The sequence below is a fragment of the Pyxicephalus adspersus genome, chromosome 2, assembly GCF_032062135.1.
Source record: "Pyxicephalus adspersus chromosome 2, UCB_Pads_2.0, whole genome shotgun sequence".
Lineage (NCBI taxonomy): Eukaryota > Metazoa > Chordata > Amphibia > Anura > Pyxicephalidae > Pyxicephalus > Pyxicephalus adspersus.
In genome coordinates, this window is record NC_092859.1 from 157,715,537 (window position 1) to 157,726,418 (window position 10,882).

Sequence of the window (10,882 nt, forward strand, 5' to 3'; positions counted from 1 at the left end):
AAACCTTGTACACCTGTTACATGGCTGCTTCACAAATGTACAAAGTCATACAAGAGGGGTCTGCTCACCGCAGAAGAGACTTCTCGAAGTGTGGCCACTTGTCCGCAATTAAGCTGGAGGTTCAGATACAAGCGTTGCAGCACCTTCAAAAGTATCCAACGCACAAGCCTAAGAAAAAGAAATCTAGTGTATAACACAGGAAAATATCTTTTTATACTAAAGTGTAACATTTCCTAGGCATGAAATACATAAGAACAGCTAAAATCAGGATCTAAATTCAGGAGCAGTGCAGCAGTGTTGACACCTCAGCACAAGAAATTGTATGAGGTAAACTTCACTAGAAGGATCAATGAAGAGAAAACCATTAATGCAGATGGATTTACAAATGCATGGCTCCTGCATTTATTTAAATAGGAGGCCACAGTCCTTTTAGTTTCTAACTATTGATAAAACCAGAATATACATTTCTTCACACAAGATTTCCATCCATTTGTATGTTGATAGGATATGTATGCAGATACTGAATTTGCACATTTACAGCTCTTTTTGCAAGCCAGGGAACTTGCATTATACTAAGGATCAGTTGAAGGTCAGCAATGGAAGCCTCTATATTATTTTCTGACACTTTATTTGGGTTCTTCTTTAAAAGCTTATCAATTACCTCAGGTTTATGTTTCAGAGGCTGTGGGGAAATGGGCACGCAGGCTCATGTGTGGTGGTAAAGCCCGCTCATAATTTGTTTCTGGGGCAGGATTTTTAAATTGATGAGCACACTGACCCAGTCACCTTTATCCAGGGATCCTTGGAAAGGCATTACTTCATTTCATGCCTCCAACTTTAACAAATAGTCAATTTAATTTGTGCTCTTTTGTCCTTTTGGCAGCCAAGCAGACCATAGCTAAACATCGGAAGCAACAGCTTGTCCCCTATCACAAGGTCTTACCCAGGGTGGACGCTAAATGAAAAATTGTCAAGCTCGGTGAATGGTACGCACAATAAGTTTGCTAAAGTGTGGGAACCCTGGCTCCAACATTCTCTGACTTATTTGTCCCTGTCGACTTTATCGAATTTATGGTGATTATTGTTAATGTTTCAAGCTCAAGATGATGTGCTCTCTGTACTTTAACCCCATAAACCTTGTTATATTTGATTCCATTTTTGTGTTTAATCCCCCCCCCCCTTTTATGTAAGTTTTATGGATTATGGTGTCCGAGGATTAAATTTTCCAAATGGTAAAAAGAATAATAAAAACCCATTGAAAACAAAAGGTTATCAATTACCTAATAAAAAATGGAGACAAGGCTTGCTGAATGTGTCCCAGAATCTTCCGCACTTCTACCTGACCACTGCTGCACTTTGGAGTATTAGCAGAGTCCAAAGCTTTTACATTTTCTCCTATGTCACTTTTGTTATATTCTTCTTTTACTGCAGACTGGACACTGTTAAAAAAAGATTCAACATGGGTTATAATAATATTTTATATTAAAAAAAAACCATAATCAGTCATAATTATTATCATAAATCACCATGGTGCTTTAAGGTCTTCAGGGCCCCCCCTGTATTAATTACTATTATTATCACTATTATTAATCCACAGCCTACAGTACATTATCATGGTGGTCAGTGGGAAGAATTCCTCTTAAATTGCTGGCCAGTGGGAAAAATGTCATCCTTACAGAAAGCCAAAAAAATAACTGGTGTCACCTAAACTGACCTGAGAGTCACCAATTGCTTAATACTCAAGGAGCCCCCAGCAACCTCTGGAGAAACACTGGTGTAGAGCATGACACAGTGTAACACCAATGTCATTATTGCAATCCAAATGTGTGTAATCCAATTACATGCCATGATTGTAAATTGCCCTCCATAAGTTCATCATGGACATCCCACGAGCCAGACAGACTCCGATTAAGCCCCACTAGAAGGTGAAACTCATTGAAATGTATCTGGCCTGTGGAATGTGCATGTTCACTCAGGAACAATACGTCCAGAATGACCACTAGACTGTTGGTGTATTGCAAGAATATAAAGCCCAGGGGAGCGACATAAAAGTAAAAAACAAAAATATTAATAATCATTAAAAAAATGTAATAATATAAAAAAATGCTCAACAAAAAAAGTATTTAAAAGACAAAAAAAAGAGAGAACACTACTCGGGATGATTGTAGATCCTTTCCATCAACTCAGAACAGACATCCTGGTCCACTGGTCGCTGCCATGTATAGATGATACAACACAGTCTTCTGACTAGCCAGCCACGATATCTACGCATCAGGAAAAAGTGACAAGTGTCAGTGTAGATGCCCTGGAAGCCAATATCTGATCATTTCAATAACAGAATGGCACAAGATGTTGCAACTTCTCTAGAAACAATATCTATTGAACACCTGAGCTTAGCAGCACCCCGTGTATTTTGTTATGCAGTGCAATGCGTTTTACATGCGTTACTATTCTCTCCTATTGAAAGTTGTCTCTTTCTTGAGACCAAATCAAAGATGGGGCAAACAGATCATTTTGCTAACACTCTGCACAAAAAAAAAATTCTACATGTTTAAGGTTTGTCAATTAAAGCAGAACTAAACTGTAAATGAAAAAAAAAAATCACACTTACCTTTAATCTCGCAAATCCCTCGATGGCACTGGTCCTTCCCTCGATCCAGTCCCACGTGGTACTAGAATTCTTCTTCATCTTGGCTTGGAGGAAGGGCCCCAACATCAGTCTTTTTTTCTGTCTTTTTCTTGTCTTCTAGCTACGTCACCTAAACAGTGTGAGTTCGGGTCACGTAGGCCGCAGTAAAAAAAAAAAAAGACAGCTGATCTCACTGCGCATGCATGAGATTGGCATCTCCTTGCCCTTTAGTGAAAAAAATGCCCCTTCTACGAATGCCCAGGTCTCAGGCATGCGCAAGAGCACCCAGAGCCTCCCAGAATGTGTGACGTAGGTATCCCCGGAGACTCTGTGCTCTTATTCAGTCTTGATCGCCGCTATGAACTTTTTCATAGGGTTGTCTACCCTTTTATGTAAAGTGAAAATGTTGAGTTTAGGTAAGCTTCAGGAATACAGACAGAACAAAGCAAATTGTGAGCTTCCACAAAATCTTTATACATGGCTAGTAATTCTAAAGAACCTTAAAGTGGAACTAAACCTGTGACCTATCCCCATTCCATTGCAGAGCGCTGTCATCTTCCCCTCCCAGGACGATCTTCGGTCATCTTGATTTGCTGAGCTGTAATGACAAAACTCCCGCCAAGGCACAAGGTAAGCTGGGAGTTCGGGGTTTTCCTGGAAACCAACACTGAGCTTGCACAAGTGAAGCTCAGCTAAATGTGGAAGCTGAACGGCTAACAGGCAGATAAGAGCAGTTTTTGCCTTTTTCTCTTTCTGCAATATTCACTGGCCTGAATCTCAAAAATTCAGATATTTAGGACTGTAGGCATATTCACTGCATAATGCAGGACACTTAGTGCTACAATGTAAGGGACGCCAGTGTTGTTTGCAGCGCAGCACAGACTGGCTGTCAGGGTAAACTGTCACACAGGAGGAGCATTTAAACCTGGCAGGAAAGGGGAGACCCACAGCAAGGGACATTTCTTTTACATTAAATAGGGTTTGCAAATGACAGACACATACAGGCAGTGACACAGGAGGAGAGGACCCTGCCCAGAAGAGCTTACAATCTAGGAGGTGGGGGAAGTATCACACAATAGGAGGGGAGATATGGAATGGTGGGAAGTAGTGAGGGTTTAGGAGACAGAAGAAGACGGGTGAGGGTGAAGCGTTGGGTTTTGAGGGCTCTTTTAAATGTGCAGAAAGTAGGAGCAAGCCGAAAAGGATGAGGAAGACCATCATCATATATCCCTGCAGAGTATTATACCTCATCACATATATTTATGATACTATATCTTTCTCTCTCCCTCTCCCTTTTTCTAGCAAGAACTATCCACCATCATGTATTTTTAACCACTCTTATATGAACGCCGTTAGGATCTTTTTTGTGATTGAGCTGTTCATGTTTAACATCATAGCACACGTTCATGCTCAGTGCCCATGATTTTCAGTTTTACTAGTTGACTAGTTAAACCCTCAACCTCAAGTCCTAACAATACATCACTCATTAAATGTACCTGTACACTTCTAATAAAGCAGCGACTAGCACACTGCGAAACGCGTCAGGACAATTCAGGCTCCAACCCTAACACAACTACATATGTCAGAGAAAAGCCTATGCATTATTATTATTATAAAGTATCTATATAGCGCCAACATATTATGCAGCGCTGTACAAGTTCATAGTCCTCTCAATAGCTGTCCCTTAAAGGAACTGACAATCTAATGTCCCTACCCTAGTCATATGTCATTAATAAAGTTTAAGGTCAGCTTTGGGAGGGAGTCAATTAACCTAACTGCATGTTTTTGGAACATGGGAGGAAACCAGAGTACCGGGAGAAAACCCCCACAAACATAGGGAGAACCTGCAAATTCGACATAGTGACCTGGCTGAAATTCAAACCTGGGACCCAGCACTACAAAGGTCAGAGTGCTAATCTCTGAGCCACCATGCTGTCCATAGCTTCAGATAATATGGTCTATATATATGAATGGCAGTCAGTTTGTCTATATATGCACATGCAATGGACATAAAGGTTTGGGGTGCAACAGTACATTAATACATCATTACTGAAATACATCTGGAATTGGATGTCTATTTTGATGTTTTTTTTAAATCAAACAGTCCTATAGCAGGGCATATGTTTTATTATCATATATATATATATATATAAAGGATTGTATTTTTAATTTGTGTATAAACTGGCCAATCCAATATCCCAATTCCTTTTATTTCTAGTTTAGTTCCACTTTAAGACTAACACATAGACTTTATAAATACCAAAGAGTAGCTTGTACTTTTCACCATGTTGTAAATGAGAATATGTCCTATAGTCTAGGAATATGTGATTTTAATGTAAACTGGCAATGTCATTTGCTTTGTGCAGTACCGTGTATTCTCCTCTGTTATATGGATAGCATTGCAGAATCCAAGCCTTGCGAGCCTCTTATAGAAAAAGTTTTCCTGTAGAGAAAAGAAAGGATCCATATAGTAAATCACACTACAGAAGATTACTGCAGAACAGGCAGATTCAAAAGTTGGCACTCACCATACTTTTGGGAGTACAAGACTGACAAGGCCGGCCTACTAAGGGGCGAAAAAGGCCCTGGAATGGAGAAATCACTTCTATCTTCATGCCAAAGCCGAGAGACGTTATTTTGCTCTGAAACGTAACAACATATAAGTTGTCGGGCAAATAGGAACATTCTAACCAAAATCACATATACTTGAAGAAAAGAAAGACTTTTCTCAACAGCCAAATACACATTGAAAATATAAATATGTAAACCTGTTTTACCAAAGGATTTGATGCTATGCTGTGGGAGAAGAGGAGGTGACACCACTGTACACTACTATAAATCTAAGGCTGGGTACACACGTGCAATAATTAACATTGGAAATAATCTTTCACGATCCTTTCCAATGACAAAAGACTTAACATTGCATGAACGAGCTCTGTACGTACAGTACCATTCTGCTCTATGGAGAGGCAGAACGACGGAGCGGCATCCTGCTGCGCTCTATTCCCTTCACTTTATGATCGCTCCTCGTTTGTGGATAGGACGAACAGCGAGCGCTGTACACACACCAGATTCTCATCCGATATCAGCCCAGAGGCAATTATAGGACGAGAATCATCTGACCTGCGTATGTAGCCTAAAGATTTCTTTGTCACCTATTTACTGGTAAAATAATCCCCGTGTTTCCACCTCCTATGTACCTATAGAACAACAGTAACTTGTACATAATCTCCCACTCTCTGTCAAATATCTGATGTGCAACAGACTGTGGGAAGCTTTCAGACAGTTATATAAGAAGTATTTTCAAATACATTCAGTGTTCATAAACACGAGGTCTGTCTATGAAATAGGAAGATTGTGTGTCTATCTCTATCACAAAGCAGTGAGATGATTCTGATCTTTTGCCATGAATAATCATTCTCAATCATAAACTTCTCCAAACATGCAAGACAAACGTCGGCACTCTCTGTGCTTAGTTTGTCAGTCACTGTTTAATGCCGTTGCGTTTTTCCTCATGTCCTGAAATCATGATAAGTATAAAAGATGAGAAAGGTGTTAATTTGAGGTCTTTATTGAAATTTCACTCCAGAGAAAAAAAAAGAGGCGCAAGGAAATTTGTGCAGACATTCCGCAGCAATATGAGGTGGAGTCGAACCTTTTTCATAAAGTCATTACTTGTGAGGAAACCCGGATCTTCCAGTATGATCCTGAAACAAAACCACAGTCACTGCAAACACCTTCATCACCAAGAATCAAAAAAGTCACAGCAATGCTCATTGTGTTTTGTGACATGAAGGGCGTCGTTTTGTCAGAATGGCTTCCAGAAGGCACAACAGTGACGAAACATTATTATAAGGAAGACAAAGCTGAGAGTGTCAGGAAAAGACGGCAGAAATGTGAGAAAATGGTTTCATTCTTCATCAGGTAAATGCTCCTTCAGCACACGCTGGAACATCCTCCATATTTACCAGATTTGGCACCTTGGTACTTTTTTCTTTTTCCCAAATTGAAATTGGTGAATAAAGGAACACATTTTGTGTGAATGGATGAAAAAACAATAGAAACTGATCTGCTCCACACCTTCCAGCAGTGGAAAACAAAATGGCATCTGTGCTTCATTGTGAATGGAAAGAATTTTGAAGGAGAAAAAAATTAGAATTGTCATAAGGTGCCCCATGAGAGTTTTCAAGCAGCTCCTTAGGTCACACTACCTCCACCTGCCAGCCTTTTTCCTTTAGTGCATCCAGCTGTCGATTCTTCTTGAGGTACATGACACACCTGGCCATCCATATAATCTAAAAGAAAACATGATTCATCAGACCAGGCCAACTTTTTCCAATACTTAATGATCCAGTTCTGATGCTCATTAGTACAATGTAGTCACTTCCAGGACTGAAAAAAGATCAGCATGGGCTGAGCTTCAACTACGCAGCCCAATACACAGCAAGCTGCAATGCACGGTGTATTCTGATGCCTCTCTAAGAACCAGCGTTACATTTTTTCAGAGGGACTGATCAGATGGACTAGTGTCTGTTCCCACCCCTATCAATGAGCCTTGAGCACCAAAACTGCAACTGGTTCGCCAGCTGTCCTTCCTTGTACTTTTATGGTAGGTTTATGAACAGGAACATCCTCAGCACAAGCAAATCTGGAAATGTTCTGATTCTGTGGGATCCATTCAGGAATGAACTCCATAAAATTTCTGAAGGTGTCTTGTGGTATCGGGCACCAGGACATTGACAGCAGATTCTTCAAGTCACACACCCTCCACCTGTCTTTCCATGGAAAGATCCTGCTGCCATTTCTTCACCAGGTAAATGACATGCTGGCCATATTTTTCGCCGTATAAGACGCTCCGGAATATAAGACGCACCCAATTTTAAAGGAGGAAAATCTAGAAAAAAAAGATTCTGAAAGATTATTCCCCTTCTGATCACTCATGTGCCATTCATACCGGTATTCCCCTTCTGATCACTCGTGTGCCATTCAAATTCCCTTTCTGATCACTCTGTGTTATTCAAAATTCCCTTCTGATCACTCTGTGTTATTCAAAATTCCCTTCTGATCACTCTGTGTCATTCAAATTTCCCTTCTGATCACTCTGTGCTTTTTTTCCACTGTACGGCAGTTAGGACAGGGAACAGCAGGTGGCGCTGTGCCGGCTTCTTTCGCTCTGCTTTACAGACAGGATGCTGGCAGAGAAGAGAAGAGACAGACGCTGCATGCAGCCAGAGACACACGCAGGATCAGGTATCGGGTGAGTATATTATTTTAATTATTTTATAACACATTTGTTGTATAGGACGCACTAACTTTTCCCCCCCAGTTTTGGGGAAGAAAAAGTGCGTCTTATACGGCAAAAAATACGGTATGTCAGGGATCCCCAACCCCTGGTTCACCTGTCAGTGGTTGCACTCCCCCCGGCCAGAGGCGCGGACCATGTCTGCCGTACAGATCGCAAGCTCAGGTGGGGTGGTCTCTGAACAAAACCCACCAACTCTCATATCGCACACCGGCTCAGACCTGAGATGGGAGAGTGGGCGGGTTCTAGCATCATGACACCACCCAGGGGGAAGTTTTTTACCCTTTCAGTGACACATGGCTCCCCGCACATACACAGTCCGGAGTCTGTGAGATTAGTTGTCTGTGAGCTCCAAAAGGTTGGGGACCTTTACGCGATATAAAACCCCAACACTATTTTTTTGGCCACTTTTTGTTGGGTACTAACCATGGCATATGAGGAACACCCCACAAGACCGGCCATATTGGAGGTATGATCTGACCTTTCATCCAGCAAATCTGTCCCTCAGATCTGTAAACTTGGTCTATTTTTCCTGCCCTAAACACATTACTTTAAAGCGGACCTTAACTGAACATTTTCACTTTACATAAAAAGTTAGATATATGTAAAGGAAAAAATGTTATTTTTTTTATGCAACACCTTTTGTTAAAAAAAGAAAAAGAAGGGTGCAGCACCTCCCTGTGGCGGACAGAATGGAGCACAAAGCCTCCAGGGATACCTATGTCACGCACCCCGTGAGGCTCTTGCTTCGGACATGCGCAAAAGGAGCCATTTCTTTAATAGAAGAAAAAAATTGCTGATCTCTCGTATGTACAGTGAGTTTGGCAGTTTTTTTCCCCATCTACTTCACCTGATATCACACCTGCACAGTACGAGATTGGTGACGTAGGAAGAAAAAACTGCAAAAAGAGAGAAGATGATGTCAACGCCCGGCTCTTCCTCTGCGGATACCGGGCCTATGTGTAACCCAAACGATGCAATCCTGATGGATCTGCAGGATTAAAGTGTTTTTTTTTTTTTGATTTATTTCTGCTTTAAAGCATATCTAAACTCAAAAATTTCACTTTACATAAAAGGGTAGACAACCCTTTTATGTTAAGTAAAAATTCTGTTTGTTTTTTAAAGTGCAGCACCGCCCTTCTTATTCTTGATCGCCTAGCCAATCAAGAGGGCTCCTGGTTACCGAGCATCTTGGGCATGTGCAGAAGGAGTCTTTTCATGCAAAGAGAAAAATGCACATGCATTTGAGATCGTCAAGTTTTTTTTCCATCCTACGTCACCCGATGTAGGACGAAGAAACCGGAAATAGAGGAGAAGATGGCAGCATCCAGAGTGCCGGCTCTGAAACAGATGCCAAGACGACGCCGGGACCCGAAGCAAGACACCCCGATAGATCAGACTGCCCTGTGGGATTGAAGGTAAGTATTTTTTGGGCAGTTTTTACTTTAGTTCCTCCTTAAGTAAAAATTCTGTTGTTTTTTTAAAATGCAACACCCAAAAAAAAAAAAAAAGGTGCAGCACCGTCGCCTAGGCGATTGAGAATGAATAGGAGCGCAAAGCCTCCCGGGATACCTACGTAACACATCCCGGGAGGCTCTTGGGTACTCCTTCTGCGCATGCCTGAGCATCTTGGGCATGCACAGAAAGAGCTTTTTCGTGAAAACATTTTTTTTACAACACACGTCACCCAATCTCGCGCCTGAGTCAGGTGACGTAGGTAGAAGAACCAGGAAGAAGAGGAGAAGATGGTGGTTTCTCTTTGCGCGAAAAGGCTCCTTCTGTGCATGCGAAGTATCTCGGGCATGCGCAGAAGGAGCCTTTTCGCGCAAAGAGAAACATTTGCCGATCTCAAGCATGCGCAATGAGATCGGCAAGTTTTGTTTTTTAATCTAGGCGCGAGATGTGGTGACGTAGGAAGAAGACCTCGAGAGAAGATAGCAAGCGTCCTGAGTGCCGGCTCGGGAACGGATGCTGGGACAACGTGGGACCCGATGCAAGACACCTCCGGATGGAAGGACTGCCCTGCGGGATTGAAGGTAGGCGGATTATTTTTTTTTTAGGCACTTAGTTTAGTTTCTGTTTAAGAAATGACTGTTCACTTGATGCCTACTATACCAGTGTTCTCCCCGGCCCCTTTTAGCTGGGCGCACCACCCGCCACTTATCTGTAACCACCCTGCTCTTTTAGGGTGGTTGATTTGGGTCACAATAGAGAGGTTGCCACCCACCTACAACTTTATTTTTATTAAAAAAAATCAGGGTTCAACACTGTATACCCTCCCCCCTTGACAGCTGCCATTGTAGCAAGCTCATTAATGTTATGACTTCACCGGGTCAGAAGGTTTGGGGGTCCCCAGCAAACTGACTGAGCCTTGGGGCCCCCAGAAGTCAGTCACCCAACATGTTACCATGGTGGCCCTTCCATGTCAGCACTCACAGGCCTCCAGGAAATGGCGGGCTCCTGAGGTAAGTCGGATTCCATCCTGGTGATCACGTGACAAACAAGGCCGATTCTGGAAAACAAACACACAGACCGGAATAGACTTCATTTTAATAGTTATAATGCCCCGTCCTATCTGATATTGCCATAGATTGAGCTCCGGTGTAGTGTCTGTGTTCGCACACTTACCGCGGGCAGCACTGCACGGAGATTATTCTTCGGTAAGTATCCGGGACGTGATGAGTCACGTGACGTCCGCAGCGAGAAGCGCAGGACGGCCTGGGCGGGGCTAGAGCGCGCAGCGCGTAGATTTTACGCACAGGTTACCACGGCGACGGGTGAGTGGGGATCCGGGGAAAAGGGTCCTGGTAAAGCAACCGGGGGAGGAAACCCTGTCATAGTCAGCAGAACATAGGAGAACGAAACCCAGAGCTCAAGATAGCAAAGCCAGAAGCAGGCCCAGCCAGAGTCACTAAGTCAGGACATCAGGCCCAGTCAGGAGGGCAGGGCTG

General features: G+C 42.5%; 1 protein-coding gene across 1 annotated transcript in view; it reads right to left on the minus strand.

Annotated features, from left to right (window-relative positions):
• The window catches only part of GPAT2 (glycerol-3-phosphate acyltransferase 2, mitochondrial), a 49,555-nt gene extending 38,885 nt beyond the window's left edge, over positions 1-10,670 (minus strand). Inside the window, exons 1-7 of the mRNA XM_072402850.1 lie at positions 10,560-10,670; positions 10,368-10,443; positions 5,158-5,271; positions 4,999-5,072; positions 2,154-2,264; positions 1,281-1,439; positions 48-168 (exon numbers count right to left, since the gene is read on the minus strand). Coding sequence (XP_072258951.1) covers positions 48-168; positions 1,281-1,439; positions 2,154-2,264; positions 4,999-5,072; positions 5,158-5,271; positions 10,368-10,412 — 624 coding nt within the window. The 5' untranslated portion in view covers positions 10,413-10,443; positions 10,560-10,670. The remainder of the gene's footprint in view (positions 1-47; positions 169-1,280; positions 1,440-2,153; positions 2,265-4,998; positions 5,073-5,157; positions 5,272-10,367; positions 10,444-10,559) is intronic.
• Positions 10,671-10,882: the final 212 nt, after the last annotated feature.